This window comes from Cetorhinus maximus, chromosome 12 (assembly GCF_964194155.1).
Source record: "Cetorhinus maximus chromosome 12, sCetMax3.hap1.1, whole genome shotgun sequence".
Taxonomy (NCBI): Eukaryota; Metazoa; Chordata; class Chondrichthyes; order Lamniformes; family Cetorhinidae; genus Cetorhinus; species Cetorhinus maximus.
In genome coordinates this window covers 1,059,263-1,076,399 of record NC_135890.1, presented here as the reverse complement: position 1 = coordinate 1,076,399, position 17,137 = coordinate 1,059,263, and the positions used below count along the sequence as shown (strand labels likewise).

Sequence of the window (17,137 nt, the reverse complement as noted above, 5' to 3'; positions counted from 1 at the left end):
ACAGTGGGGAGGGGGTCTCCCTGCAGTAGACAGTGGGGAGGGAGTCTCCCTGCAGTAGACAGTGGGGAGGGGGTCTCCCTGTAGCAGGGGGTCTCCCTGCAGCAGACAGTGGGGAGGGGGTCTCCCTGCAGCAGACAGTGGGGAGGGGGGTCTCCCTGCAGCAGACAGTGGGGAGGGGGTCTCCCTGCAGCAGACAGTGGGGAGGGGGTCTCCCTGTAGCAGGGGGTCTCCCTGCAGCAGACAGTGGGGAGGGGGTCTCCCTGCAGCAGACAGTGGGGAGGGGGGTCTCCCTGCAGCAGACAGTGGGGAGGGGGTCTCCCTGCAGCAGACAGTGGGGAGGGGGTCTCCCTGCAGCAGACAGTGGGGAGGGGGGTCTCCCTGCAGCAGACAGTGGGGAGGGGGTCTCCCTGCAGCAGACAGTGGGGAGGGGGTCTCCCTGCAGTAGACAGTGGTGAGGGGGTGTCCCTGCAGCAGACAGTGGTGAGGGGGTGTCCCTGCAGCAGACAGTGGGGAGGGGGTCTCCCTGCAGCAGACAGTGGGGAGGGGGTCTCCCTGCAGCAGACAGTGGTGAGGGGGTCTCCCTGCAGCAGACAGTGGGGAGGGGGGTCTCCCTGCAGCAGACAGTGGGGAGGGGGTCTCCCTGCAGCAGACAGTGGGGAGGGGGTCTCCATGCAGCAGACAGTGGTGAGGGGGTGTCCCTGCAGCAGACAGTGGGGAGGGGGTCTCCATGCAGCAGACAGTGGTGAGGGGGTGTCCCTGCAGCAGACAGTGGGGAGGGGGTGTCCCTGCAGCAGACAGTGGGGAGGGGGTCTCCATGCAGCAGACAGTGGGGAGGGGGTCTCCATGCAGCAGACAGTGGTGAGGGGGTCTCCCTGCAGCAGACAGTGGGGAGGGGGTGTCCCTGCAGCAGACAGTGGGGAGGGGGTGTCCCTGCAGCAGACAGTGGGGAGGGGGTGTCCCTGCAGCAGACAGTGGGGAGGGGGTGTCCCTGCAGCAGACAGTGGGGAGGGGGTCTCCATGCAGCAGACAGTGGTGAGGGGGTGTCCCTGCAGCAGACAGTGGGGAGGGGGTCTCCATGCAGCAGACAGTGGTGAGGGGGTCTCCATGCAGCAGACAGTGGGGTGGGGGTGTCCCTGCAGCAGACAGTGGGGAGGGGGCTATTAAAGGTTCCAATCATTCTCCTCACCTTGATCACAGGTGCCAGTGGTTCCAGCTGTGGCCACACACTATCATGGGGAGGGGGTCCTTTTCCACAATGATGGCCTGACAGCTCTGGCCACATTTTGTTTTTTAAAATCTAAAAGTCTTCAGAGGGTCCCCCCACCTCGAGATCCCCCCCTTGTCATCCCCCACCTACATTGACAGCGCCCACCTCTCCCGATGGGGTTGCCAGCTACCAAGCGCCTCGAGCACCTCCCATTGACCCTCCCCCCCTGTGCAGCTGCCCATTATTCTAAACTGGATGGGGCTCCCGGAGAAGGTCTGTTCATTTACTGCCTCTGAGAAAAGGTGGACAGACCTCAGAAACCATCAAGGTTCCAACCTGGAATAGCCCCTGCCCACATTTAAAACCTTTGGTGGTCAGATTCCACTCTTTGTTTCCCGAGTTTGTGTATCTGGCAACTCTGGAAAGTATGAAAACATATTCCACGGCAAGGAAAGTTTCAACCTGTGAACCATTCAACTCATGAGGGGAATTCTGCTGATCGAGTGTGCGGTATGCAGCTGCTAAAGACATTGGAAAGCAATGAAGAAGGAAAAGTTATTTAACCTACTTCACATCTTCATTCTAAGCTTCTCTGATTGCTCATCAAGTTTTCCCAGTGACTGGTTAAGTCATAGAGACGGGAAGACGCCACAGTTTCCTGTGTTTAATTAATCAATCCCTGTTGGAGTAAGGACAATGGAGCCACAGCTTGAGATACTAGGATATCATTTACTAAAATTAACTTTGTTTTCGACCAGATCATTGTTGCTCTATTTAGCTTAAGGGACCATCCCGGGTGAAGAGCAGGAACATTCCTTAATTGATTCTGTTTTTAAATTCTATTGTTTTTTTCTAAAATTACATTTTAAGTCAGCCTGGCACATGGGTGAATGATCAGGAGAAGCTGCAATGTGAATTTTTAATTTTAAATTCATTCTTTTGTTTCACTTGCTGGTAAAATGCAGCAAACAGTTTGTTGCAAACTTCAAAGGGATGAAATAAGATAACATAAAAAACATTGACAACAAACTTCATACCTTAGCTCTGTCACACAGCCAGAACCCTTTCAATTAACAGGATTTTAAAATCCTCTAAACTTGCAAGGAATGCATTTTTCTGCAGAGCTGTAGTCTTACTGGATCAGTTTTGAGAATGGATGTCACGTATGTGAACTGTGTCCATTCAAAGTCACCAAGTATTTATGATCGTACCACTCAGTTTTGGGAAATGGACTTTTTCTGTGGAAGGTGTTAATCTAAATTAAATATTAAAGGTGCTGTATATAAATTTACAACTGACAGTCACTTGCAAAGCTATTAGGTTGGCTGTCACATCAAGTATTTTCTTGTAAGCAGTTTGGTTGTGTTAGAAATGTACATGTCAAGTCAAATAAATATCCAGAAAAAAAGATCAGCAGTTCTAGAAAGAACATTTGGAAGTGTTTTGCCAATCTCAATAATCGATCTTACACTCAATTACTCAAGGTTCAAGTGAGCTACAAGTGTAGGGCTGGCCTAATGCTTTCTCTCTACTTCTTATTGAATAGCTTTCCTGTGTTGTCAACATCTGTGATGAACAGTCTGTCAGTGAGCAATAATTACTGCTGATGACTACTTCAGCATTCCAGTTTAACTGAAGCAAAGAATTAAATTTTGATGAAGTTGTTCCCTGTTTTGAAAATATTCATGATTTAAGGTTACCATTTTAGAACCAGTTTTCTGAGACCCTCCAGCTCCGCTGCCTGTATCGATCCCGCTGCCTGTATCGATCCCGCTGCCTGTATCGATCCTGCTGCCTGTATCGATCCCGCTACCAGACTCTTTTATGAGTCGGCCAAGTGACAGAAAGTGAAAGCTGTCGTGCGGCAGGAGGTAAACAAAAGCTGGGAATTCATTGTGTTCACACTAAACAGCCAGCACAATTCTCCATTCAACATGATTGTTGACAATAGCACAGTTTTCGAATATATTTAAATGCCATGGTGTTTTCGATTGAGAACAGTTCATGTGCAGCCATTGATAGGCTGCAGATTAAGCAAGTTCAGGCCTCTGCAGAACAGCATTCATTCCATATTTATTTATTAAGGAGAATAATTGTACGCGCCAACAAAATATATATTTCTGATATGCAAAAATTATTTTACTTTTAAATGTATTTAAAATAGGTTTTAATCACATTTTTTAACATGTTTATTTATAAATAGAGGTATTGAGTGCAGAAGGTCAAACCTTCATAAATCACCGCTGAAGGGTTTCAGCCAGAGGATTGTGCCCAGTCCTGAGCACCACACTTTAAGAAAGATATTGAAGCCTTGCAGAGGGTGGGGAGAAGATTTACTAGAATGATTCTAGGGATAAAAGACTTCAGTTATATAGAGAAACTGGACTTCTCGTTAAATGAGAGAACATAATGGCCTGAATTTTTGGCCTATCACTGCTTGCTTATCTCCACAATCATCCCACCCTCTACTTCTCTCTCCCCCCGCCCTCCCACCTTAAACCAGCTTATATTTCACCTTTCTCCTAACTATACTCAGTTCTGCCGAAGGGTCATGAAGACTCGAAACGTTAACTGATTTCTTCTCCACCGATGCTGCCAGACCTGCTGAGTTTTTCCAGGTAATTCTGTTTTTGTTTTGAATTTTTCCCTTGTCGGGCGTGCGCGATCGATGGGCCTGGGAGTGGTCAGGAAACAGGCCCTTGTCCACGATTTCATGCTGGCTGGATAGTTAACGGCCAACCAGTGTGAAATATGCGCTGAAAAGCTCAGCGCTGCCGGGGTGGGGGTGGGAAAAGGGCGGGGGATGATGTCACCGCGGGTGTGGGGTGAGCGCTACGAGAGAGCACCCTGAAAGCAGACGGCTGCCTCAGGGAGCTGCAGACCTGCAAGTAACAAAATAAAGCATAAAAAAGATGGAAAAAATGTCCATGCAGCACAATCAAGCACCTGAAAGCATTCCTGATAAAAATGCTCTCCCCAGATATTTATTTTTATTTTCTTTCCCAGTGGAGATTCCATCCCGCCCTTGGATGAGGTTTGATGAAAAATGTAAAGGCCCCCTGGCTGATTGGCCTGTCTGCCAACCGTAAGGTTAGCCGGACCATGAAAAATTTCGGGTGAGCGATGAGATCGGGACGCTCGCTCGGCATCACCTCGCGCGATTTTACTCCCGACCAGGCCGGGTGTGTGCCTGCCTGCGGGATGTAGAATTCTGCCCTACGGGAAGATTTAATAGAACTGCTCAAATTGGATAGAATGTGGAAAATCAGTTTCCACTGGCACATGAGTGGGTATCCAGAGGAGACAGATTTAAAACAATTGAAAAAGAGCCAGTGGGAGATAAGGAGAATTTTTAACACAGCGAGTTGTTGTGATGTGGAAGTTGCTGTCTGGAAGGTCAGTGCAAGCAGATTCAATCATAACTTTCAAAACAGAACTGGACATATATTTGAAGAGGCAAAATCTGCAGGGTTATAGGGAAAAAAGCAGGAAATGGGACTAATTGAATAGCTCTTTTAAAGATCTGGCATACACAGGCTGGGCCGAATGGCTGTAAGATTCTATGGTTATCAAATTGGTCCATTAATTTAGAATAAAAACTTGCTGAGCTCCAAATTATATATATAACAACCATACTAGGGTATTAATCCAATCCCAAACCAATTGGTGAAATGTGAAACTCGACACTAATACTTTTCTTGACAATGGATTTATTCACAGAATACAACATTCTATATGCCTGTTTCTTACCAACAAACCAATGTCCCAACAGTCTCTCTTTATACTCTTTTGTGTACCAATAGAAGAAAATAAACAAATTAACAAATAAACTAATTAATTGACAGCTCTTCAAAGGAACCAATCTGTCTTTATACTCTTTTGAGTACACCTTTAACAAATTGGCAAATTAACAAATAAACAAATCAAGTTAAAGTGACAGCCCCATAAGAGGCCATTGTATCAAAGGAGAAAATATTTAAAGGAGCCTTATCAAATAAAATTAAAATGTTGTTTTGGGTACTCCAGCACCCGTGCTGCCAGCCAGTCGCCGAAGGCAGTCTTGTCTTTATAAACGCTCTAGGCACTTAAGTAAACAGTGCCCTTCACCTCTGTATCTTCACAATATAATTAACATAACATTAACACTTGGGACTGCTGTCAATTGGGAAGTTAAAAGCAAGAACAGCAGTCAATTAGAACTTTTCACTGAACTGTGGAACAAATCATTGACCAGAACAGTATAAATGTGTTTTCACAATATAAATGGAAAACAGAATAGATTGGAGTATATATTTTTATTCATTCACCAAATTCAGGCATCACTGGTCAGGCCAGCATTTATTGTCCTTCCCTGATAGCCATTGAACTCGGTGGGTTGTTAAACCATTTCAGAGAACAGCTAAGAGCCAAGCACACTATTGTGGACCTGGGGTCGCATACAAGCCCGACCAGGTGAGGGAAATAAATGTAATTTCCTGTGATTAAGTGGCTGTGGTCCAATGGGCACTGCCTGTGTGAAGAAATTTCTTGTAAACTCTCTCTTTACTCTTTTAGTGACCGTTTGAAATTGTTAACCTCTCATTACTGGCTCTCCAAACATAGGAAGTAACTAACTAGTGGTCACTCTGTGAATATTCTTTGTAACTTTTTCTGCTGCTGCTTGGACTGATGTTCCAATATAATGGGCAGAAGGAGACACACATTCCACACTGGAAGTGTGTTGCCTGCCACATTATGGACAATTTGGAGGCTTCCTTTACTTACTACTGAAGATGGCATTAGGCCCTTTACATGTGTGATCAAGGGACCTAACTCCTAACTAAGGCCCCTTCTGTAAGATTGGTTTGTCCTGTGACATGTGGGCTGCATTCATGAAAACTAGCCCTAGAAATCACCAACATTCGATAATTCTATAAAATGTAGCTGTTCCTGTTCACATGATCTCAGGCAAATATACAAACTGTTTGTCTTGTCATTAATTGTCATTTATTGGTTTCAGATGTGCACAAGTTCTGGGAGGATCATTTGACTGGAGAACAGATGAGATTATTGGGCAAGAATGTTGGAACATTCAGTTCATAATGTTCTGGTTTATAATTATAAAATCTAAAACACAATTCTCCAATCCCTGATCCCATCAAGACAGACATTTCAAAATTTGTTCAAAAGCTGATGAGGTGAATTGAGTAGCAAAAGCCACTGGACATGGCATTGGCTAAATATAATCAAACTAGGTTTTCAATATTTATATTTCAGTTCCTAATGAGAAATAGCTGTTATTGAGCAGGAACAGTCAATGATTTATGGGCTTGATCCCAATTCCCTTTGGTTTAGTTGCCTTTTTAGAAGAATCTGAAACTCATTTTCAAGAGTAGTGTTCCATATGATATCATCATTTCAAACGGCAGTATTTCTGCTAACTGAACAGTTAATTTTACTTTACAGAACAATTTTTGCTGTAATCATTTTATCAATATGAAGATTGTGTTGCTCAGAGGGCATTTGAAGTGGAGAGTTACTCTATGGTTCAGGAATTTAAATGGGCAATGTTTTTTTAGGGGTAGATGATAGGAAACATGTGAAAGTTTAATCCATCCTTTTCATTCATAACCCTCAGTAACCTGAGTTACATAGAAAAGGAATCATAAATCAATCACATTGTTATTATATGATAGAATATTGTTTCAGGGTGAAACTTTGAATAATATCCAACTTTAAAGAGTGAGGCTATATGGGAGCCAGCAATGCTATTACACTCTACCCTTAACAAACAACCAATGTTTTGAACATTGTGACCAGTTTCCAGATATACAAGGTGTGATGGCCAAATTCTAATGCAGCCAATAAAACTAACAGGTGAGACAGGGTAATGAAGCCATGGCACTTACTGGTGTCTGGATCTTTCAAGAATATATAGTGAGAATCATCTGTAAAATAGATATTTAAAGAATCAAAGATTTGATTCATTTATTGGCAGGATAAATTTACCAGAAGACCTTTAGTGGAGTAAAACCATTTTTGAAGTGTTTGAACAGAATGACCTTTAATTTTCTAAGTTTATTAGTGATAAAAATTAATGTCCTAATGACCTAGTTCAGATGTTTATCTATAACAATGCTGCTGTTTTCCACACTCATTGGGCAGAATTTTTCAGTAGGCATGTGGGGTTGGGCCCAACATGGTAACGTGTAAAATGATGCACGATGACATAGGGAGTGCGTCTTGACATCATCACGCTGCCTCGCGATGTTTCGTTCGGCGGGCACTTGCCGGAGTTGGCTGCACACCCTCCAATATTTAAATAGCCTATTAAGGCCATTCAGGAAGTAATTAAGGTCATTGTTTACGCTGCCTGTTGAACCTTAAGGCTGTCAGGCAGGCGAAAGGGCCAAGCGGCCTTCACATTTTTTAGGAAACTTCATCCACGAGCGGGATGAGGTTTCCTAAACCTTTTATTAAATACATTTTAAAAATTTATGAAATGTGAAAATATGTCCCATCTCATGTGATACAGTCACATGGGGAGAAATGTTTAACTAAAATTTTGAGCCATTTGTTTGAAAACTGCTTCAATCTTCCTGACCCTGCACCGTGCCTTAGGGAGATTGAAGTACTCTTTCGCACGGGTGTTTGCTGGCCCCTCCTCTCCCTCCACTCCCCGCCTGCACAGGTAGCGCTGAGCGCTATGGCTCACATATTATGCCGGGTGGACCTTAATTGTCTTTCCTGTGTAAAATGGTGGGGCGGAGCCGATCACAGACAGTGGTCAGCTCTGCTCCCACCGAGCCCGCCCCGTCAACTGAAAAACTCAGGTCATTGTTTCTAAACCCCCCTCCTCACTTGACCAGGTTCGCTGTCATTGATGGACAGGCCACGGCATACCCTAATTTCTTTCTTAGGCAGTAACTCCGCAGTTGGTTCTATGAAGTGAAAGGACCTCAGCTGATTCAGATGACAAAGCAGACCCGATTTTTAGCCCTACATGTAGAGATCCTTCTGTCTTTCAGTGGGATATACATTTAACCTGTTGTTTATAGAAGGTTTGTGGGATATCTGCCAAAAAGTTCAACTTTAAATATACAAATTGAGCTCCTGTGCTATCATCAGAGGCAATGTGGTTGACTCTTGACCATGGAAATGGCCAAACAAGCCACTCAGCTGTATCAAACCGTTGCAGAGAAGTTGAAAAGGAATGAATCGGAAGACCACCCAGCACCAGAAACAACAACAGGACACCATTACCTGGCAACACTGCAGAGTCCTCCTCACTGACATGTGGGAACTTGTGTCAAGTTTGGGAGAGCTATTCCAAAGACTAGTCAAGCATTAGCCTGACACTGACATACTCAGAATCATATCTTATCATCGCTTACAGATAATGTCCCAGACACCACCATCACTGCCCCTGGGCACGTCCTGTCTTATTAGCAGAACAGACTCAGCAGAGGTGGTGACACAGTGGTATACAGTCAGGAGGGAGTCGCCCTGGGAGTCCTCAACATCGACTCTGGACCTTAGGAAGTCTCATGGCATCAGGTCAAACATGGGCAAGGAAACCTCCTGCTGATTACCACATACCGCCCTCCCTCAGCTGATGAATCAGTGCCCCTCCATGTTGAACATCACTTGGAGGAAGTGCTGAGGGTGGCAAGGGTACAGATATACTCTGAGTGGGGGACTTCAATGTCCATCACCAAGAGTAGCTCGGTAGCACCACTTTGACGGAACTGACCAAGTCCTGAAGGACATAGCTGCTAGACTGGGTCTGCAGCAGATGGTGAGGGAACCAACAAGAGGGAAAACATACTTGACCTCACCCTCATCCATCTACCCATCGTAGATGCATCTGACCATGACAGTATCGGTAGGAATGTAGAGATGAAGTCCTGACTTCACTTGATGATACCCTCCATCATGTTTTGTGGTACGACCACCATGTTAAATGGGATAGATTCAGGACAGGCATCCATGAGGCACTGTGGGCCATCAGCAGTTGCAGAACTGTTTTGACCACAATCTGCAGTCTTATAGCGGTATATCCCCTACTCTACCATTACCACCAGGCTGGGGAATCAACCTTGGTGCAATGAGGTGTGCAGGAGAGAATACCAGGAGCAGCACCAGGCATAGCTAAAAATTAAATGCCAACCTGGTAAAGCTACAACACGCGACTACGTGCATGCTAAACAATGGAAGCAGTGTATGGTAGATAGAACTAACCATAACCAATGGATCAAATCAAAGCCTGAAGACCTGTCATATGCAGTCGAGTATGGTGATGGACAATTAAACAATGAACTGGAGGGGAAGGCTCCACCAACATCCCCAACAACCCAGTACGGTCAGTGCAAAAGACAAGGCTGAAGCATTTGCAACCGTCTTCAGTCAGAACTGAATAGATGATCCATTGCAGCCTAAATGTGCCCCAACATTGATTTAGAAAGTCTCTGCCTCTTTTAAAAAGAAAGACATGATGGGAAAAATGTTTTCTCAATAATGCTATTATACAAATGGTTAATTTAAAATTTCTCCCCTGGCTGTTTTAATGGTGGTATTAAATCCATTTATATTAATCAGCTAAAATAGCAGATAGGTGCTTAATATAAGCACATTACACACTTGTATAATTACACAACAACAATTTTTACCCTCTTCTGTAGCTTTTCAAATACAGTATCAATGTAAGCTGACAAATATTAATGTTAATAAGATTCTGAATTTGGAGCAAAGTTTTAAACATCAGAAAGTATTAACCATATTGTTCTACTTAAAGAAGGCTTGGAAATAAATGAAATTTCTGTAGTTTATATTTACCTTAATTTAGTTCCTAAGATTCAGCACTAAAAATGGCCAAAGAATCATCTTTGCAAATGCTGCTTTATAGAAAACATGTGGGAGGTAAATCCTTCCTTTAAACCTAGGCAACTGGTCTGTGCAGAAATAAATCACTGATTATTCTTGGGAAAGCATTATTAACATTAAACGATTGAGTAATCTATCAGAAAAAAGACTTTGAAGAATATCCTGCCCTGAAGTATAGGGTTTGCATGATTCAGTGCTGATGTCAACCTCTGCCTTCAGGAGACAGACAGAGCCTGTGCTTGCACTAAGGGTCACTTTCATGACAAATTCTGACCTACCCGTAGCCTGTCCTCTAACGAAAGAAGCATAAACTAATCCAGGAAAGAAAAGCATGATTCGTTCATTCAGTGGCAACTTGGCCTGTCAGTGCAAATCATTTGGTGAGAGGTGTTTGGAAAAGGAATACCAAAATATTAATTTGGCATTTTCATGCCGTTCATAGGCATAAAACAATTTGATCTGGTTCAAAGAAATATCTTACAGGTTAATTGTACTGAATTAATTGGGTTCACACACTCTGAAGTTTAGAAGGAGGAAAGGTGATCTCGTTGAAACGTACAAGATTCTGAAGGGGTTTGACAGGGTCGACACTGAGAGGGTGTTTCTCCTGGCCGGGGAATCTAGAACACGGGGGCACAGTCTCAGGATAAAGGGGCTGAACATTTAGGGCTGAGCTGAGGAGATATTACTTCACTCAAAAGGTTGTAAATCTTTGGAATTCTGTACCCCAAAGGGTTGTGGGTGTTCCATGGTTGAATACATTTAAAACTGGGAGAGACAGGTTTTTGGTCTCTCAGGGAATCCATGGATATGGGGAGTGGGCAGGAAAATGGAGTTGGAGCCCAAGATCAGCCATGATCGTATTGACTGATGGAGTCAGCTCAGCGGGCCTGATTGTCAACTGCTCCTATTTCTAAAGTTCTGATTATAATGACTCAACGGAGCAGACAGGTTTCAACAAGAAACAAATAAACTTTATTACAGAGAGCTTTTCAGGTGCTACACGCTCGATCAGGACTCTCATCGGGAAGCCCCACCCCCAGATTGCCCACAATTAGTGCTCATTGGTCGGAGCCTCCCAGAACATCATGTGACCCTGGACAGACAGCGGGAGAGGTTATACCTTCAGCTACTACACTTATGTTCTTCAATAAAATAGGAGTCTAATCTCTGGATGCAGTAATGATTAGGCTACAATATGTCATGAAGCCCTTAGCAAAGTGCACTCAAATTTTGAACCTCAACAAAGGTATCTTATTAGCTCTAATACAATATTATGAAAGTCCTCTCCTTGTTGTTTGAATCTCTGGACCCTTCTCTATAATATAAAAAGTACTGATACATATTCCAGCCCTGTCATTTGCAACCTTCAAACCAATAAGTATTCTGCTCATTCCTACCCTGACAGATTCATTCCTGGTGGCATCACAACCGTTCAAATTGTGTCAGATTGAAGCCATTGAACGGACTGTTAACCTTAACATTGACCTTCCCCAGCCATACAAACATAAATCCTTTGCATCTGTTCTTGACCTGAGATCTTTTACCCAGGGGATAAAGCTTTTAATAATGTGACAGTCTAGGGTTAACCTTCTGTTTGGCCCACACTACAGACTGCAGAATTACACGCCCCCAACCTGACTTTCTGTCCATGAATTTTAATGATTGGAAGACTGAGTTGAGAGCATATTTTCTCCTGGCACCTGACGGCAGCACATTGGAGGCATTTGCCCAGGAGTTCCAGATTGCCAATTCTGTTTGGAGATTTAATTTCATTTAGTTATAATCAGCTGTCAATTGAAGTATCTTTTTTTACATTTGCAGGGCCGAATTTTCAAGTTGGAATCTCAGCAGCTTGAGTATGGCCAAAACAAATGTCCGTTTGACCCAAGCAAGTCGTGTGTCTCGACTTTGGTTGGTAAGTATATCTTAGTATATCTAATCACCCCATTAAGAGTCTCATATGGCATCCAGCTGGGAAGGTCACATGTAAACCTGCCGATCTGGTCTTAAACAGGGGGGAGGCAAGGAGGTGGTGAAGTCCTCACCCCTCAACCTCCCGCCCAATTAAACAGCCTCCCCGGGGTCAGAACTCACCTCCGGAAGAGCAGTAAATTCTACGCTGTGACTCTAAAGGACAGTAGAGATCAAATTAGTTTTTTGACAATCTGCATGATCATTTTTAGGAACGACCAAATTCAGAGCAGGAGAAGGCCATTCGACCCCTCAATCCTGCTCCCCCATTCAATAAGATCTTGGCTGATCTGATTGTCTGCCAACTGCCAACATTTTTTTATTTACAGATTTTTAAAAACATTTTCAAAGCTGAATTAAAATTCTTAAACTGTCAAACTGAAATTTTAAACTCACGTTTCCTGTCTTATTGCTCTAGGCCTGTGAGATTAACGACTACACTGTATTTAAGTTAAGGGAAATGCTGGGAGATTGGTTGATCTATGGGATACAATTATTCAGCCAACTTCGCTTGTTCCTAAAAATATTCTTGTCCCATTTTTCTAGAAGGTACAATTTGCATTCTGTGAATTGTTTCTGTTCCAATACGAATGTATTCTAATACTAAAGATTCTTGCCAGTGTCAGCAAACAGCTAGTGACAGTTAAGCTATTTGTGTTTGCTGAGTCATTTCAGTCTGCGCTCTTCCCATATTTTCAATAAAATAACAATTTCAACTCTATCTTCATCAGGCTCCTCATTTCATCACTTAGTGCATGTATGCAGGTGTGTGTCTATGTGTGCAGGTGTGTATGTGTGTGTGTGCAGGTGTGTATGCGTGTGTGTGCAGGTGTGTGTGTCTATGTGTGCAGGTGTGTATGTGTGTGTGTGCAGGTGTGTGTGTCTATGTGTGCAGGTGTGTATGTGTGTGTGTGCAGGTGTGTGTGTCTATGTGTGCAGGTGTGTATGTGTGTGTATGCAGGTGTGTGTCTATGTGTGCAGGTGTGTATGTGTGTGTGTGCAGGTGTGCATGTGTGTGTGCAGGTGTGTATGTGTGTGCGTGCACGTGTGCATGTGTGTGTGCAGGTGTGCATGTGTGTCTGTTTGCAGTGTGTCCTTACTTAAGAAAGGATATACTTGCCATAGAGGGAGTGCAGCAAAGGTTCACCAGACTGATTCCTGGGAAGGCAGGATTGTCATATGAGGAGAGATTGGGTCAACTGGGCCTGTGTTCACTGGATGTGAGAAGAATGTGAGGGGATCTCCCTGAAATATATAAAATTCCCACAGGGCTGGACAGACTAGATGCAGGGATGATGCTTCCTCCGGCTGGGGGGGTCTAGAACAGGGGGTCACAGTCTCAGGATATGGGATAGGCCATTTAGGACTGAGATGAGGAGAAACTTCTTCACTCAGAGTGATTCTGGAGGGAGAAGTCTGTTTGTGGCAGGACCTTTCGGAGCCTCGTGCAAACCTCTCCCACACACGTGGATCCTTCCTCCATCACACTCATCTCACTGTCCTGAGCATTTTCAATGCTGCCTGCTGGGGTTCACTATCAGTTGTCCATCCGAGCTGACCTGTATCTCCGCCCACCCGCTGACCACACTCCCATGCAGCACCTGTGCCTGTCCAGAATGAGGCTCTACTCACTTTCCATTTCACAAGCTAAGGTTGTGAAAGCTGGACATGGGGAGGCAGGCTAAGGGCAGAAGGAATCTCAGCCTTTCGGCTAAGATCAAGTGGAGTGAAACGATGGCTCTGACCGGTCGAATCCCAAACCGTGGGGTATGTAACACCGTTCGGGTGATGGTGAAGGACAGTGAAGGACGAGCACCCATGGATCGGGCTTTCTTCATCAAGCGGATCCTGTTGTAGTCATGTAGATTTGAAGCTGCGGAGATCTACTCCCTGCGAGACTTCCCCAGCGCTGGATACTCCGACGTGACCTTCAGGAATGTTGCTGCCTGTGTCAAGTTCCTGAAGGTGTTCGAGGAGAAGAGAGACCAGCGCAGGTGAGGATCCTGACGGTGGAGCCGCTCTTTGCTCTGCCGTTGCAACGGGACCGGGTGGTGACGGTGCATCTCTACAACCCCCACGTCTCTGTCGCCGATGTGCTCACCTTCCTCACCGGGTACGTCGACAAGGTTGGGAGCTGCACCGAGGTTAGAGACGCCTTCGGAATTTGGACCAGCAAACGCCAGGTTAAGGTCACCCTCAAGGCCAATGGTAAGGGAGCCATCTTCCACTCTCCTTCCAGCTTCGCTATCGGGGGAAGCCGGGCCTACCTTGTCTACGCTGGGCAACCCAAACTTTGTCGCTCATGCGGCAAGTCTGGTCATGTGGCGGCCAACTGCAGCACTGCCCTCTGCAAGAACTGCAAACAGGAAGGGCACCAGACAAAGGACTGCAAACAGACTAAGTGCTGCAGCCTGTGTGGCGAGGCAGCTCAACTCTACAGGACCTGCCCCAAACGCTGCCTCACTTATGCACAGGCAGCCAAAGCCAACGAGGGGGAAGCAGAGGAAATGCTTCGTGTCACTACTACCAAGGACACTTGCAACCCTCCAACCACCAAGGCCCCCAGTGAGAACAACGGGACAAAGGAGGACACAGAGAGAGACAAGGTGGAGGAACAGATTGAGGCAGCAGACAGCCAATCAACAGCACTACCCCCTGAAACTCCCACTCCTCAGGAGAGCGAATCAATGGAGGAGGAACCATTAGGGGGAGTGGCAGCTGGTGAAGAGGACCAAAAGGAAGAAGGGGCTAAGAAGGGACCAAGCCACTTCCCAGACAGGCAATTTGTGAACTCTATGAGTATGCAGGAGCAGACCAAAGGTCTGGAACTCTCAGAGACAACAGGTTTGGTAAGAGACTAAATGCTTTAAAATGGGTGTAAAGATTGTATCCATAAATGTGCGTAGCATTAAATCTACTATGTGATGTGTTGCGACCTTGGACTACCTTGCCAAGGTCAAAGCTGACCTGTTGTTTCTGCAGGAGTGTGCGATACCGCACCTCAGCTCCTACAGGCAATGGTCACCATGGTGGTCCCACAGGCCATCGATCTGGTCGGGAGGAAACGACTCTCGTTCCTCCGGCCTGGGTATTCTGCTGCGGGGAGGCAACTTCACCGTCTCCGAGGTTAAGGAGGTGGTGGGTGGGCGCTCGTAGCAGACGTAATGTACAAGAACGCTCCACTCCGGTTAATTAACGTGTACGCCCCGTCACAAGGGGCCAAACGGCTGGAGGTTTTTCAGCAGCTCCCACTGCTGCTGGTGACCTCCAGGCCGGTCATTCTGGGCGGTGACTTCAACTGCATCATCGATGCGGCTGGACGATCCAGCAGGGCCGACAGCAGATTGGACGCTACGTCCAGATCCCTGATGGAAACAGTAAAGGATGCCAAGCTGAACGACGTCTTCAGCAACCCTGCAGATGGAGCGCAGTGTAGATACACCTGGTCGCGGCCAGACGGGTCCATCCGTTCCAGGATAGACTTCTTGTTTGTGTCCCGTGCATTCGCAGTCAGATCCACCGACGTCAAGCCAGTGTTCTTCTCTGACCACTGCCTCCTACTGGCTGACTGCCACTTAGAGGAAGACCAGAGGGTTGGCAAGGAGATATGGAAGTTGAACATGCAACTGCTGACCCCAGAGAACATTGAGGAGCTCAAGAGGGATTACAAAGGTTGGAGGACCTTGAAACCCCTCTTTGAGTCCCTGACACACTGGTGGGAAGCGATCAAGGAAAACATCAAGAGGTTTTTCATCCTCAAAGGCACCCAGAAAGCTAGAAAGGAACAGAGGGAAATGTCCCGACTCCAGAAAAACATGTAGAATCTGCTCCGGCTGCGGTCGATGGGGGTCGATGTCAAGGAGAAACTCCAAGAGGTGAAGAGCCAGCAAGCCTCGCTCTTTACCTCGGAGGCTTCCAAGATCATCTTCCGTTCCAGAGTCCGCTCCGTGGAGCAGGATGAGACGTGCTCACGTTTCTTCTTCCAAAAGGTACACAGAGAGAGCTCTGTGATCAGCAGCCTGAAGGAAGAAGACGGCTCAGTAAAGTCATCACAATCTGACATTTTGACAGTCTGACATCAGCAAATCCCTTTATGCCGGATTGTATGACGTGAAGCCCACGGACAGCACGGCCTCCCAGTCCTTCCTGTCCTCTATCACGGAGGTCTTAGACGACAGTACACGGGAGAGTCTGGACAAACCGCTAACTCCTGATGAACTGACTATGGACCCTGAGTCCTTCGAGAAGAGTAAAACTCCCGGAAGCGACAGCTTGCCAGCGGAGTTGTATTGGGCTCTGTGGGACTTGATCGGCCCAGACCTGCTAGAAGTGTACGAGAGTATGCTCCTGGCCGGCAGCATGTCAGAATCCATGAGGAAAGGCATCATCACCCTCATCTACAAGCACAAGGGGGAAAGGGAGGGAATTAGAAATTGGCGACCCATTTCACTGCTGAATGAGGACTATAAGATTCTGTCCAAGGTCATCGCCAGTCGGGTCAAGACCTGGGGGACCGAGGTGTCTCCCCGACAATGAGGACAGTGAAGGGGATGGAGCTGACGAGGGCTGGGATGTTGCGGAGCCACATGCAGGGGTCATTGCAGGGGTACATGACAGGCCCAGAATAATCTGATCACTCCAAGCTGCCAAGATATTTCCTTTACGACTTTATTTTCTATCCTCTGCTGGCTTGAAGGTACCAGCTCCTTTTTGGTTACGGACACTATACTTTTCTCTAAGGTACTTTGATTTATGATAGCTGAATTAAATTACTACTTAATGTCTGCACTGCTGCTGTTTGATCCTTTGCTTGTGCCAGACTGTGCTGAGATACAGAGCCCTGCTGCTAAATGCATACATTAGAACCTGCAAAGCATTCCATTCTCCCGTGATCTCGGGAACCTGGAGGTAGAATTGAGGTTTTTCCCAATGCTTTCACAAAGTCCATGTGCTTGTCAACTTGGAAGCAATGTGAAATCTAAACTCAGCAAGTCTGATCCATGTCACCCTCACACCTGCCCCCAATGTGGGGCAGCCCTGGCAGAGAGCCCTTTCAGGCAGAACCATTATCTGGGTCCACAGGGAGGAGCAGCA

At 45.9% G+C, this 17,137-nt stretch overlaps 1 protein-coding gene across 1 annotated transcript in view; it reads left to right on the top strand.

The window, feature by feature from the left end:
• LOC144687260 (semaphorin-3E-like) overlaps positions 1–17,137 on the top strand; it is a 307,033-nt gene that overhangs the window by 158,486 nt on the left and 131,410 nt on the right. The window contains exon 5 of the mRNA XM_078553107.1: positions 11,894–11,987. Within this exon, the coding sequence (XP_078409233.1) occupies positions 11,894–11,987 (94 nt within the window). The remainder of the gene's footprint in view (positions 1–11,893; positions 11,988–17,137) is intronic.